The sequence below is a fragment of the Mus pahari genome, chromosome 6 (genome assembly GCF_900095145.1).
Source record: "Mus pahari chromosome 6, PAHARI_EIJ_v1.1, whole genome shotgun sequence".
NCBI classification, from domain to species: Eukaryota; Metazoa; Chordata; class Mammalia; order Rodentia; family Muridae; genus Mus; species Mus pahari.
Genome location: NC_034595.1, coordinates 77,188,449 through 77,203,518, shown reverse-complemented (window position 1 = coordinate 77,203,518; position 15,070 = coordinate 77,188,449). Strand labels below are relative to the sequence as shown.

At 53.7% G+C, this 15,070-nt stretch overlaps 1 protein-coding gene across 1 annotated transcript in view; it reads right to left on the bottom strand.

Annotated features, from left to right (window-relative positions):
• Positions 1–1,111: 1,111 nt before the first annotated feature.
• Stk40 (serine/threonine kinase 40) overlaps positions 1,112–15,070 on the bottom strand; it is a 38,042-nt gene continuing 24,083 nt past the window's right edge. Inside the window, exons 5-11 of the mRNA XM_021199997.2 lie at positions 13,038–13,265; positions 12,330–12,382; positions 6,830–6,945; positions 4,923–5,067; positions 4,636–4,755; positions 4,211–4,295; positions 1,112–3,287 (exon numbers count right to left, since the gene is read on the bottom strand). Of these exons, the coding sequence (XP_021055656.1) occupies positions 3,069–3,287; positions 4,211–4,295; positions 4,636–4,755; positions 4,923–5,067; positions 6,830–6,945; positions 12,330–12,382; positions 13,038–13,265 (966 nt within the window). The 3' untranslated portion in view covers positions 1,112–3,068. The remainder of the gene's footprint in view (positions 3,288–4,210; positions 4,296–4,635; positions 4,756–4,922; positions 5,068–6,829; positions 6,946–12,329; positions 12,383–13,037; positions 13,266–15,070) is intronic.

Below are 15,070 nucleotides of genomic sequence, written 5' to 3'. Positions count from 1 at the left end.
GGAGGAGAGGAGAGGGGAGGAGAGGAGAGGAGAGGAGAGGAGAGGAGAGGAGAGGAGAGAGAACAGCTCCAGGGGTAGACCTAGACCTGACTGGGCAGCAAGAGAATATAGAAAAGACAGACAGATGGACAGAAAGCTGGGATCAGGTGGTCTGGGCTCTAGGATGGAGAAACTTCAGCTTGCTTATAGAGTTAAACAAAACCAAATGTGCTCTCTCATAAAGGATACGTAGCCCCGTAGTGATCAGTAAGCCAGGGGCTGGAGAGGTGCTGCGGAGGACTGGGGTTCATTTTTAACTCCTAACCCAGGGACCTGATGCCCTCTTCTACCCTTTGGTACAGAGGCATCCATGCAGGCAAAACGGCCATAGGCATAAAAGATTAAATATAGATTTTTAAACCCAGCACTCAGGAGGCAGAGGCAGGTGGATTTCTGAGTTTGAGGCCAGCCTGGTCTACAGAGTGAGTTTCAGGACAGCTCCTGGGATACAGAGAAACCCTGTCTTAAAGGAAGGAAAAAATTAATGTCTGAGAAAATGGGACTGTTTGTCTAACCTCTAAAGGCAAAAACCAAAATAAACTAGTGCCAGACCAATTCTGGGGGCAGAAGACCCAGAGACCTAGACAGCCCCAGAGGTTGTTTCAGGCCCAGGGCAGCAGCTGTCCTGGGAATGTGGCCCACCTCTGGGAGGCTTCATTTGTGGGATGGTCTAGCCTGCCTCTCTCTCCCTTCAGCAGGAAGCCCTCCGTTTCTTGGCTTTGCTGGGAAATACAATGTACAATCTAAACTTAGGCAAGGGAAGGAGGTGGGAAGGAAGGCAGACACCCCTGGGCTTCCCAAGGAGGGGAGGGCAGTACAGGAAAAGGAGGGGGGGGAGCTCCTTTTCCCAGCTCCCTGGAACAGGCATGGGTGCATGGCGGCCTCTGACATGCCGTAGATGTCGAGGCCCTGGCAGGGGGAAGGACATCCCGGGTCCCCTCCCACTTCTACTTCAGACAGTAGTGCTTGGCGGCTTTGCTTGCTGAAATGCAGATGCCCTGGCTGTGGGCAGGGATGGAGGGAGGGCTAGAGTACGCGTGAACAAGCACAGAGGCAGGCTACAGACCATGGCTCCAGATCAGGAAGTTTTATTGCTGACATGCAGGAAGAGTCCCCATGTAGTACAAAAATACGTCTTTATACAAACTTTTTTGTGACTTTTTCCATTTTGTTTTGTTTTTTTGTTTTTGTTTTTCTTTACAACAGGACTTCTCAGTGCCTGACAGCAGCGAGGGCACCACCCTCCCCTCATCTGCACCGCCAGAAATACCACCAGACCCAGGCTGCCCTCAGAAGGAACCAGGCTGGCTGATGGCGTGGCAGACCTGAAGGTATTGCTTTTAAAAGGAGGGCATGTGGCATCAGGCCTGAGGAGCTAGGCAGGGGCTCTGCCCAGGAGGGCCCTAGCCAGGCCTCAGAGCCTCACTGGAGGGCAATCATGGGCTAGGGGCCCAGGCAGACTGCATTTCCACTCCCTTCAGAGACTTATCGCTATCAAATAAATATAGAAAAGAGCCCTCCCCCGCAGCACCATGCCCTGACTCTCAGTGGCCGGACGGCTGAACTAGAGGCAGAGCTGAGTGCTAGGGGAGTTAACTGCTGGGCTCAGGTGGGCTCCACAGACCCAGCAAAAGAGGCACGGGAGCCCAGGGCTGGATATGGGGCATGGGGAGGAAGGGGCATGGGCAGCCCTGCTACTGCTGGCAAGAGGTGGCCCCATTTTTTCCAGATGGGGAAACTGAGGCACAAGGTTTGGGGACTTGCCCAAGGTCACTCACAGTGAGTCAGCTTATCAGGGGGTGAGGGGCAGCTCACACTCTAGGAAACATGGTCTCCCCATTGGAGAGCAAGGGGCAGGAGGGGTCGAGGACTACCTACCAGGAGGGTGACATGGCCCTCTCTGAGGGGACACAGGATGGAGGCCTCCAGAGTTGGGTCTTTGCTTGGTACTGGGTGCGCCAAGTCCAGTGCAGGGAGGGTACTCTGGAGAGAACAGCGTTTCTGGCAAGACGGGCATCCACTTCAAAATTTCGGCTCAAAAAGGGTAGCAGGGCTGTTCTCAAGCCAGGAAGGTAGGTAGGTCCCCATCCCTACAGATTTCTCTCCAAGTCCTACCCCCAAGTAGGTATCTGCCCAGAGTCTTCTGGGAGAGGCACCACTTCTGTGGCACGGTGAGGATCTCTGAGCACAAGTGGCCTGTCCTCAGTAGGCCCAGAGCATCCTCCGGTGGCCGCAGGTCCCTTCACACTATGTCCACATATACCTGGGTACCACGTGAAAGATGGAGGCGGGACTAATGCGAACGAGCAGCACCTCAGAGAAGCTGCCAGGACAGATAGAGAGACAGGTCTGGAAACAGAGCAGAGAGAGAACTGGCAAGAGGGCTCCTAGGTGCCTGGGGTGAGAAGGGAGCCTCCACATGGGCCCTGCTATTCAGCCAGGCTCAGGCCCGGAGCGGCCATGGGCTGAACCTAGAGATAGAAGTTGGGTTCAGTAAAAAAATAAATAGATTTGACTTGGGCAGGTGAGGTGAGAGTGTTCCAAAGCTTAGACTGAGGGCAGGCCCCAGGGGACGGGTAGTGGACAGTGGGAAGGGGTGCCTACTGGGGGCCAGCAGCGAGCTGCGTGGTCAGCTTACATGGACTGTGGGGTCAGTGGCCGGGCCAGGCTGCAGCTGTTCCAGTGCCTGGGTTGGGAGCGTAGACTCCCCTCTTCCCTCCCAACACTCAGTCCAGAGACAGCGTGGTTAAAGAGACAGAGGTAGATTAAAATGTCATGATTAAAAGCAGAGTAGGTATCTATCTAGAATTCTCAGATAAAAAAACAATCAAGCAATCATCCCAAAGGTAGCTTTGTGGTACCTCTGTTGACCCTGGCTGTGACCTGGGCTGTCCCTATCCGTGCCCTGTTCCTACTGCAGCCTGGGATAATCAGTCCAGCACTGCTGGGCACGGGCCCAGGCAGGCCCGACGGCTGGGCCTCAGGTGGGCGAGAAGAGGTGTGCTGGGCCAGTGCCCTAGCTGAGGGCACTATTTCCGCAGATAGCGTTGTGCCAGGATGGCTGTGTCCAAGGAGGTCATTGGCTGTGCGTCGTGGCCTAGCCGTCGGACCGGTGGCATGCTACCGAACTGCCGCTTGGGCACCCAGGCCCGGGCCTCATGGATGGAGCTCTTCTCTTCTGCCAGCAGCAGCTGCTGTCGCATGTAGTTCTCAAACTCGTACTGGGAGCACTCCTCTGTCACCTTTGCCTGTGAGGGGAGAGAGCAGGTGAAGACAGCACACGGGGAGCCCAGCACAGCATGGCTGCTGAGGTCATGTTTCCCAGGCACCACAGTTCAGGCGCCATCTTCCTACAGGCCGAGTGTGGGGTCCTAAAGTCCTCACCTTGCTGGCTGCCAGAGGCTCTAGCTACACACAACCCTGTCCTCTGGCCTTCTAGGCTACATAGCATCCTCCCCACAGTAGGGGTGCATATGACGGAGGGGTAGAGGTGTGTGTGTACGAGGGTGAGGGTGCAGGGGTGTGTGCATGTGAGGAGAGTGGCAGGGAAAGGTGTTTCCTCACAAAGGGTCTCTGGAACTCTGAGGGGCTGACACGTGTGAGGGTTAGGCAGGCGATGGAAGACTGCGGAGGCAGCAGGTCCTGACTAGTGGGAAGGCAGGATTCCCCTGCTGCCATGCCTGTGACTGTGGACACATCAGTGTACTTCTCCGATCCTCAGGTGAAAATAGCCCCCACGTGCCTCAGGGTGGACTGAATGGGAACCGGGCGGGCTTCCACGCACGCACACATAGCTCTTCCTGGTCCTACTCGGCCAGTGCTTGCTCCAGAGCTCTCAGGGAAGGTCCAGCTTCCCTCTCGGGGCACCCTGAAACCTGTCACAGCTGCTGCCTAGCACTCTTGTCTCTGTGCCCACCCCTCGCCCAGCACTTTCTCTAGTGCGGGAACAGGGAGGAGAGAGAGGGATAAATGAATCATGTAAAACCTGAGGGAGAACCCAGTGAGTCAGAGGGGAGGGAAATGTGACTGGGGCAGGAAGAGGCCGCCCCAGAGGCCCGGATGGTTGCCTGGCACTGGGAGCTCCCACGACAGGTAACAAGGCAGGCCAAGGGTGCCTTTCTATTGCAAGGGCCGGGGAGGGAAAGCCCAGGAATCCCCCGCCCCCACTCACCTCCTGGGAGCTGTCAGAGCTGCTCATTTGGTCATCGATGTCAGGAACCACTTGCAAAGGGCCACTCAGAGAGGACAGGGACTGCCTGTAGGGAAAGTGGCCACATCAGATTAGACAGGTCCCTACTGCTCCTGACTTGCCTCCAGTCAGACCAGCTAACATGGCTGACTGGTCTGGACCTCTATCTGCTCGTCCAATAAAGGAGACGTCTCCTGCTGAGGGCCGTGTTAAGAACTCAGCCGCGAGGCAATGCCCACCTCACAGCTGGCATGCCTAGCAGGCATCTCAGAGATGCTCACTCTGCCCGCTCCCTCTTAGCCCTGCCTTTAGGGATCTGAGGCTGATGGCACAGCAGACGATGGGCTGCTCTCCTGAGTAGGGCAGCAGAGCACGTGTGCTCCAGCTTGTACCAAGATGCCACTTACCAAGATGCAATGATGGCACTGAGGGCCTCCAGGACATCGGCAGCAGCCAGGCGCTGCTGGGGGTCAAGGACCAGCAGTTTCCGGATAAGACACACTGTGTTCTCGGAGACTCTCCCATCCCTAGACAGAGGAAGCAGCAGCCTCAGCCGCGTGATGAGGAGTGGGGTTGGGGGGGGGGGGCTCTGACCCAAGACTCCAGGACCCCCGAGTGGTGTTTCTGTCTGTTCACTGAAATCCCAGAGGGCCGGCTGATCCCTTCCCAAGCCCCCCCAGGAGGCAGGACTCACTCAGGGATGGTGTACTCGGCCGCCTTGATCTTGCGGAAGAGCTCCTGCGGGATGCTGTCGTAGAAGGGGAACTGGCCGTAGAGCATAGTGAACAGCACCACGCCCAAGGCCCACATGTCGCTAGGCTTCCCGCGGTACGGCCGGCCTGGGGCAAAGGACACGCACACTCAGGGGCAGCTCCTCTCTCCAAATCCCACCTTTGCTCCCAGCCCTGTCAATGCTCTTCCTCACCTGGCACCTGTCCTCGGGGATCCTGCACACTTACCAGTCCCCAACTCCCTATAGATGCGGGGCTGTGTACAGCCCTCCTGTTGTGCCCTGCTCCGTGGGATTCTGTGTCATCCTCTCCTCGCCCGCGTGCGCGCGCACACACACACACACACACACACACACACACACAACCTCTCTGTCAGCTTCCTCGTCAGTACTATGGTCTGAATGTCCCCTCCTCAGGGAGGGGGAATGGTAGAGCAGACTGTAATAGGTCATAAAATCAGGAGGGACTATTTGAGGGAGAAAGGGGACTAGGGAGAGGGACCGGAGGGATGTGAAAGAGGGCAAACAGGAACAAAGTATATGAGTATATGCAGAAAACAAAATGTCAGGTTGGAGAGATGGCTCAGTGGTTAAGAGCACTGTCGAGTCGGGCGTGGTGGCACACGCCTTTAATCCCAGCACTTGGGAGGCAGAGGAAGGAGGATTTCTGAGTTCGAGGCCAGCCTAGTCTACAGAGTGAGTTCCAGGACAGCCAGGACTACACAGAGAAACCCTGTCTCGAAAAAAACAAAAAAAACAAAAAAAAAAGAAAGAAAGAAAAAGAGCACTGTCGACTTTCCCAGAGGTTCTGAGTTCAATTCCCAGCAACCACATGGTGGCTCATAACCATCTGTAATGAGATCTGGTGCCCTCTTCTGGCCTGCAGGCATACATGCAGGCAGGACACTGTATAGATAATAAATAAATCTTTAAGCCGGGCATGATGGTGCACGCCTTTAATCCCAGCACTCGGGAGGCAGAGGCAGGAGGATTTCTGAGTTCGAGGCCAGCCTGGTCTACAAAGTGAGTTCCAGGACAGCCAGGGCTATACAGAGAAACCCTGTCTCAGAAAACCAAAAAAAATCTTAAAAAAAAAAAAAAAAAAGTCACAGGGACGCCTATTACTAAATTTTGAAGGTTCCAAAGGAAAAGGTCACCTTACCTTGATTTCCATATTTGTAAAAGGGGGTTTTGTGAGCTTGTCCTTGGGATAGGAGTACAGGGGAATTTAGGATAGGAGTTAGCTGGGTGCTGGCAGTGCTCAGAGCTGGGTTTCTAGTTAACACTGCAGCTTAGACGCCACATCCCAGGGAGTCTCTCCCCACCCCCACCCCTGACACAAGAGTTTCACAGTGTAGCCCTGGCTGTCCTGGGACTCACTCTGTAGACCAGGCTGGCCTCAAACTCAAGAAATCCGCCTGCTTCTGCCTCCAAGTGCTGAGATCAAAGGCGTGCACCACCACTGCCCTGCCCGGGCCCTGGGAACTTTCTTTTTTTTTTTTTGTTTTGTGGTTTTTCGAGACAGGGTTTCTCTGCGTAGCCCTGGCCGTCCTGGGACTCACTCTGTAGACCAGGCTGGCCTGGAACTCAGAAATCCGCCTGCTTCTGCCTCCCGAGTGCTGGGAATAAGGCGGGTGCCCCCCCCCCGGAACTTCCTTAAGTGCCCCCTCTATGCTTTTTTGGCACACTTATCCCCTCCCTCCTAGCTCTAACCTGATGTGGGCATGTGACCAGTCTGTCTTCCTCCTCCACTAGACCAGAGATCTTGTCAGGGTGGGTCAGGAAAGCCCCAGCACCTAGTCCAGGTCCTGCCCCAAGATTACCATCTGTTTAAGGAGTGCACTGCCACACCATGTGGGGACCACACATACCACTGAGCACATCAGGACTGATGTAGGCAGGGCTCCCCCTCTGGTCCTTCAGCAGGTCCCCCTCACTCACAAGGTGCTTCCCAAGGCAGAAGTTGGTGATAGTTATCCGATGGGTCCTAAGAATGGGAGGCAGAGAGTAAATGCAGAGGCAATGGAGCCAGGACACTGCTGGGGCAGGCTCCTATTCTTGCAAGGAGGCCTCCCTCTGTTTAGGAGAGCAGCAGCAGCTTCCTTGCCTCACACAGCAGAGATAGCCTGTGCATCCTCTGGACAGGAAGCCCAGCATACCATTCCCAGGCCTCATGTGGGGATTCTGGTCCCACGTGAAGTTTCCACGTGCCCTGGTGGAGTGTGGAAGCTGGTCCTATGCCATACCCTCCAGCTGACAGATGTGTGTGTGTGTGTGTGTGTGTGTGTGTGTGTTCATATTAGAAAGGCCAGATGTCCAGATCTGTTCTCTTTCTCTATTATTTTCTACTCTAGGTTTTATGCCTTTTGTGCTAGGGATCTGAACTCAACTCCTCTATACTTGCCCAGTGAGCACTTAATCAACTGACCCATGTCCCCTGTCCCCAGCCTCTCCTTTCTGGGGACTTCTGGTCCCTCCAAGCCCTGGCATCCAATTAGGTCTAAGTGTCCTCCAAGCTAACACAATGGGAATGGAAGGTACCAGCACAGTTGTCACAGCACAGCACAGAACAACCACACAGCTAACCAATTTCCACCAGTTTGTCTTTCTAAAACCCCACTGTAGGCACCCAGGACACTCAGCACTGGAAGGATGGAGAACTTTTCTGGCATTTTCAGGGCGGCATAACCTCCACGGGCAGGTAGAACCAGGAGATGGCACAAGAGCCCTTGTTTAGGAACAACTCCAACCTTGATCTCCTTCCTGCTTCATGGTAGGGCATGCACACACTGCTGTTGATACAGTGCCGCGGGGTACCCATGAGCTAGAGATGGTCAGCAGTGCAGGTCTGCACCTTCACTGGTTCATGGCCTCCAAGAGAGAAGGTGTACTCAGAAACGGAGGGCATGCACTGAGAACTGGTGATGCTGCTAGGCTGGGATCCCCTTTGCTCATCGTTCATTCACAGGAAGCTTTTAGAAGAGTTCTGGGCTCCTGCTGCATGGGCGCTCAGCACATAGAACTCATACTGTGTAGTAAAGGAGGGATTCATGACACACCACCCTGAAATTTAACAGATCACTGTGGGCTAGCAACCATACCACATCATGTACAAAAAGCGTATTTCAAAGGCACCACGAGACAATGTGAGATCTATTCCCAACAACCTTTGTGGCTATTTCGTTTGTTTCCTGTAGTGCTAGGGGCCAAAGCCAGGACTTGTGTACACTAGAGTTCTTTCACTGACTATATCCCCAGCCCTATCTCAAACAATTACCAACCCTAACCCTGTCACTGACTATATAGCTTCCTGATGGCCCTCATTTGGAACAGAGGTCCTGCTGGGAGGTGGACACTAACATCAGATGAGGAATGTGGCTCTTGGATAGTGGGTAACAGTCATTTAGTAAGCAGGGGCCAGCGTCCCAGGAGGACTCTTAGCCTAAGAAGGGAAGCTGAGCTGAGGCAAGAGATGCATCTCAATGATTATGGAGGCGGCTCGCAGGAAATGCAGAGCTAGCTCTGGGCCTCCCTCTGCGAGACTCAGGTGCACTGTTTTCATGTATCCCCACTTACTGTTTGTTTACTTCCACCTCTGAAGGAGACTTTTTCAACAACCTATCTCAGATGGCTAAGACCCAGAAGGAAAGGGACTGCCCGAGATCACAGCTTGGTAGCACTGGCAGGTAGGACTAAGCCCAGGCCTGTTAGGCCCCAGAGCCCCTGGGAAGTGCCCAGCCCCCAGATGACTTTTCCTTCTGTTCTATCCAGGCTGACTCATCTCTTGTCTTGAGTTTCAGACTGCCTTAGCCTTAGAAAATAAAATAAAAGAACAATCCCCCCCCCCCCCCAAAGTCTTCAGGCAGCTTTCAGCTCAGAACCTTTCTAGGAAGCTCATGGTGTGGTCCTCACAGCTGGGGCAAGGGGAGGACTAGGGGAGCACGGGCGAAGAGGGGTGTCTCTCCCGTGCAGCACGGCTGCTGGGGAACAGCAGTGAGAGATGTTCAGTAAGGGGCCTTGAGCACCTCTTTCTAGAATAGTCTCCAGGGAGGGTGGAGGGTGCAGGGTGGGCTCAAGAGCAGGGTATGTGGCTGCCAAGTGGATTTCCCCAGGAGCGGCATCCAAGAGGCTCTGAGAGCTACTTCAGGGAATTCTGCTGGCAAAGGGCTTGGTGCAAACAAAAGCCAGTCTGTCCTCCACATTTCCCATTCAAGTGTGGGCACCAGCTCTTATCCAGTACGTCCTACAGAAGCCTGCTCGGTGGCCTGCAGGCTAGAAAGTAAACAAAGGGTCTCTGCACATCGAGATGCAAAATGCCCCACTCTGAGCCTCCTGTGTCACTGCTCCAGACACAGGTCTGCACGGCTTTATAGAACAGCCCTGTGTTTCTGTACAGACCACTATAGCCACAAATGGATACTGTGGTCTCTCAGAGGGTCCTCCGAGGAGGCTTAGGATGCCCAGAGGAGAGCTCAGAGCAGAGGAAGTGAGTCTGAGACTCAGATGCCCAGGCCCGATCTTCCTTGCTGTGTGAAGGCCTTGGGAAACTCAAATGTCCTTTGCTGTGAAGGGGAATAAGACAGAGCCTGACTCTCAGGACCGGGCAGGCTCTGACTGGGTAAGATGGTCCTCTGTGGGGTTGACAGAGGAAGCTGTCAATAGCCTGTCACTCTCTGCCAGCCGGCATGCCCAGGAGAGCCCGCGGGAGACCGTCTCTGACATGGGTGACAACAGGGCCTGGAGGCTCTCCCACAGGAAACGCCACGGTCAGCCCAGAGACCTCCTAAAGCTTAGCAACAGTGGCCTGCCTTGCCACCACTACCACCACCACCCACGCTGGGAGAGTGGCAAAGAGCTCCCCAGGAGCCCCAGGCCCCCCAGTTGGTCCTGAAAGGAGGGCAAGGGCATCGAGGGGTGGCGGGGCAATGTGCGTCAGCAAGGCCTGCTTTGGGTGAGTCACACTTCAGCTATGGCCCCTGGGCTACCACAGTGTTCTGCTTTTCTAGGAATTGGTATGCAGCTTGCCTACCCAAGAGGAAGGAGGAGAAGGAAGCCACAGCCAGCCTCACATAACCCCAAGGAGGACTTTAGATTTCAGCCCTGGCTTCCCCGTCCCCTTCCCTGGGGCTCTTGTCCCATTTGTCTGCATTCCACTGGCTAGCACAAGAACCTGGGGGTGGGAGGTGGGGGGAAGAGAAAGGGCTGGCATGCCTGGCTACTTAAGTGGAAGGTAGCTGGATCCTGTCTGTCCTAAGTGAGGTGCAGGGAGCGCTCTGCAAGCTGAAGGTACTTGAGACCTGCTACAGCTGTGCTGAGGGCTCTAGAGGTGCAGAACCAGGGGCTGGGAGATGGGAGAAAGCAAAACCACCAGTGGAAGAAAGAAGCCTCGCACACTAGTGTAGTTAACAGTCAGGAGCCCAACCCTGTGTTTCCACGACAACCCCTGGGATGCTCATTTAGAGCCGACAAGCCAACAAGCAGCTGTTATGAAGAGCCTGAGCTCTCAAGTCCAGCTGGTTGGGACATGGGTTCTACAATGTCCACAGAAGGCCTAGGACGGGCAGGACCCAAGCTTTCCTCTTTCACTCATATTCATATATATATATGAATATATGTGTGTATATATGTATATATGTGTGTGTGTGTACACACACACACACACTTTTTTTTTTTTTAAAGACAGGGTCTTTCTTGCTTATATAGCTCAGGCTGACTCAAGCTTGTGATGCCCCTGCCTCTGGCTTCCAAGTGTTAGAAACCAGGCCTACGCTCTCACATTCAGATGATAAACTCATTCTCTCTAAGGCAATACCCTCTCCACAACTTGCCAAGGTGGCCAGCGCCCTCCAACACCTGCCTTCCTCTTTGAGTCCCAGCCAGGATTGGGGGGTCTACAGGGCCCTTGGTCTCATCCGAGGGGTAAGAGCTCCTGGCCCATTCTTGTGTTTCTCACTCACAGGAACCTCAGGCCCGGATAGAAGTGACATTCGTGTGTTCTTAGGAAGGGCCAGCCCCACCCTGGCGATTTTACGTCTACTTGTATCTCTGCTGCTCTTTGTAGGAAGGTGGGATCACTCCACGTCTACAGATGAGAAGCAGTCGCAGAGTTCTGGTAACTAGAGATGTGAACAAATTCACTGAACAAGTAAATAAACATAGAAGAGGCGCAGTCGGCGGTACAGGGCAGGCTCTGAGCCAGGTCCGACCCCCACATCCTGCCCCTTCATCTTCCCTAACTCCTCACTTAGCCAGATGGGGTCAAAGCAGTCCTGGAATTTCCTGTTTCCTTCCCTCCCTCTGCAGTGTGTGACACTGAGGCTCTCGTCCTTTCACGGTCTCAGGCTGGCAAGCCTTTGCTTATCCTTCCTAACCAGCCAGCATGCAGCTAGCTCCCCACACACTGTCCTCGGTATGGGATGTGATACTTGTTTTCTGGTCATCAGATGGCAAGCTACATGGGGCAGGCCAGAAATAAGTCTGTAGGCTCAACCTTGGGGAGCTGGCAGAGAGCAGGGTTACTTAGCTGGCTCTGTCTGGTACTACCCAATGGTGTATCAGGCTGCAGCTTAGCTGGCTCTGTCTGGTACTACCCAATGGTGTATCAGGCTGCAGCTTAGCTGGCTCTGTCTGGTACTACCCAATGGTGTATCAGGCTGCAGCTTAGCTGGCTCTGTCTGGTACTACCCAATGGTGTATCAGGCTGCAGCTTAGCTGGCTCTGTCTGGTACTACCCAATGGTGTATCAGGCTGCAGCTTAGCTGGCTCTGTCTGGTACTACCCAATGCTGTATCAGGCTGCAGCTTTGAAGCCCATGGTTCTTGCCTCCTGAGTGGTCTACCTCCCTACAGCTTCTTTTCCCATGACCACTGTGGCTTCAGCTATTAGACAAGGACAGTGGGACCTCTCCTGGGCTGACTACATCATGGAACAAATCACCACTATGACTTGTGCTATAAGCATATGCTGCTGCCATTTTACCTTCTAACCTACCCAGAGGAGAAAGGGAAGGAGAGAGGCTCAGAGAAGCAGGCAAGGGTACCGCCTGAGTGCTGTCTTTCCAGGACTGTGAAGTCCCCAGAGCAGTTCTTCCTTCCACAGAGTCCTGAAACCTTGCTTAGTTGGTGCCCTTACACCATTGCCCTTGTCATGGTTGAAGGGGCCAGCACCCAAGAGAGCAATCTGCTGCTCCTCCCCCACCAAGACCCAGGCAACTCTGTCTGATACTGGAAATGCCAAGTGCTGTTTTCTTTCTGTGACTCTGAACACCCAGTTTCAGCAAGATGGTGTTCCCAGCCCTAGGATTCAGTCCCCACAGGTAGCTGCTGCACGCGGGCAGTATTGAGGGTAAGCAGAGGAAGAATGCGTGCTTACCTTTTATTGAGCACCATGTTCCCAAGCTTCAGGTCTCTGTGCACGATGTTTTTCTGAAAACCAATGAATGAACAGTTTGCACGAGTAAGTGAGAAGTGGGGTCCACCTTGGAAGATGGAGGCTACTCAGGGTTCTGGGAAGGCAGGAACTCCCTAGGGTCTGTCTCTTAGGTCTCATCAAGCATGCATCTCAAATGGGCAAGAGTGGCCTGGCAGCTGCCTCTGCTTCTTTCACCCCAGACCAACAGCTTATGGGAAATCTTTCTCTTAACTCCCTCACTATTCCATGAAGAAAACAAGCTTCAGTCTGGAGGTGGGGGCAAGGGGCAAGTACCACGGCATTTCTGGAACTAATTACTCCAGGCTCAGTCCACGGAGCCTTGGATGAGGCTCAAGCACTTGTTCTTCACCTTGGGGTACCTGGCACCCCAATCCTATCAAAGTTCAGATGCCCTGCGGCTATAATTTAGCTTCTCCATGACTGGGAATTACTACATGGAGCTCTGATAGGTTGTCTGTCAGCCTTCACAGGGACCGTGGCTGGCTGTGGCTGGCAATGTGTCTTACCCAGGGAAGTGGGCATTCGGCCATTTCCCTCTGGACACTGGCAGCTGAAAGCACACTTGGGTGAGGTCAAGACCAAGCAGCTTTTGCTGAGCAGAAGCCAAGGAAGATGCTCTTCCTGGGGCATGTGGGTCCTGGGCCTCACCTGGTGCAGGGCTTCCACCACCCGGACCACGTCATAGAAAATGACCACAGTCTCTCGCTCACTGAGCCTCTTCTCCTTGATGACATAGTGCTGCAGGTTGATGAGGTCAGCAGTCTTGTCACTGAAGTCGTGTGCACAGAGGCAGTCAAGGACGAGGCAAATGCGTTTCTTCATCTTCTTTACCATCCGACCAGACTCTGTGTCCTCGACGGCTTCACAGGTGCGGTCCTGGGAGGCAGAGACAGGCCCAGGCCAGGGAGTTTAGGCTCTCCTTCAGAGGTGCAGAGGGAAGTGGCTGAATGTCTGTTCTGTTGCCTTGGGTGAGGCCCACACAGGTGGTCATTCAAACCTCTGCAGGAAGCCGGGCGTGGTGGCGCACACCTTTAATCCCAGCACTTGGAGGCAGAGGCAGGTGGATTTCTGAGTTCGAGGCCAGCCTGGTCTACAAAGTGAGTTCCAGGACAGCCAGGGCTATACAGGGAAATCCTGTCTCAAAAAAAACAAAACAAAACAAAACAAAACAACCCCCCCCCCCAAAAAAAAAAAACCTCTGCAGGAGTCAGATGGAGACCAGACAGCCTGACTGGGCAGCATCAACACCTCAGGTGACAGCTTCCTGCTGGGACACAGGATCAGCTCTGAGCTGTTAAAGCCAATTGGTTCCTCAGCACCGTGTCACAGCAGTAAAACTAGGCCCCTGGGTGTCTTCCTCCTACTGTACTTCCAGAGGCCAGCTAACACCAGTGGCTTCCTCCATCCATGTCCAAGACTTAGACGTCTTGTTTTTGCTTTTTCTGTTTTTGAGACAGAGTCGTCTCACTATGTAATCTTGACTGACATGGAACTCAGCATGTAGAGCAGGCTGGCCCTGGACTCAAGAGATCTGTCTGCTGGGATTAAAGCTATTGCTACCACTCTAGGCAGAAGACTCTAGATGACTCCTGCAAGATTTCAGGGTCACACTGTCTTCTGTGTGTAATGGATGGTTTCGGCTACCAACTTGACTGCGTCTAGAATCAACTAAATGCCAAGTGGCCTGGTGCACCTATGAGGGATCATCTTCATCCATTACGGAAATCAGAAAGATCATCTCTCCGTGTGCCATATTTTACATGGTAACTCACATAAAAAGATGCACAAGAAGGAAACTGAGGGCTGGGCTTGGGGGAATCATGGCAGCACTTAGAAAGCAGGAGCAGGCAGACAGAGGCCGGCCTGGGCAGCACACGGAATCACAGACTGAAGGGCAGCTCTTCAGGAACCTTTCCTCTAGGCCTTCAGCAGCAGACCGAGACAGCTGGGAGTGTCCAGCCCTACAGATGGAAACGTCACTGGGTTCTCAGCCTTCCTGTCCTCAGGCAGCTATTGTTGCACTACCTGGATCACAGCCCCGAGCCAGTCAACAAATCCCTGTGCACGCCTTTAATTGCAGCACTTGGGAGGCAGAGGCAGGCGAATTTCTGAGTTCGAGTCCAGCCTGGTCTACAGAGTGAGTTCCAGGACAGCCTGTCTCGAAAAAACCAACCAAACAAAAAACCAAGAGCACTGACTGTTCTTTTAGAGGTCCCAGCAACCACATGGTGGCTCACAACCATCTGTAATGAGATCTGACACCCTCTCCTGGGGTGTCTAAAGACAGCTACAGTGTACTTACATATAATAATAAGTCTTTGGGCTGGAACGAGTGGGGCTGGAGGGAGCAGAGGTCCTGAGTTAAATTCCACCAAATGATGGCTCACAACTACTTGTACAGCTATAGTGTACTCATATACATAAACTAAACTAAACTAAACTGTCCAATGGCTTTCATAGTGACTACAGGGCTGCTGGACAGTCACATAACTGGCAAGGAATTCCGTGCTGGCCTCAAATAGCTCCACTGCATGAATCTAGTTCCTCATGCATAAAGGGGAGTTACATCTTTTCCTTCCTGATGTCAAGAATTAAGTAAGCTGGGGCTGGTGAGATGGCTCAGTGGGTAAGAGCACCCGACTGCTCTTCCGAAGGTTCGGAGTTCAAATCCCAGCAACCAC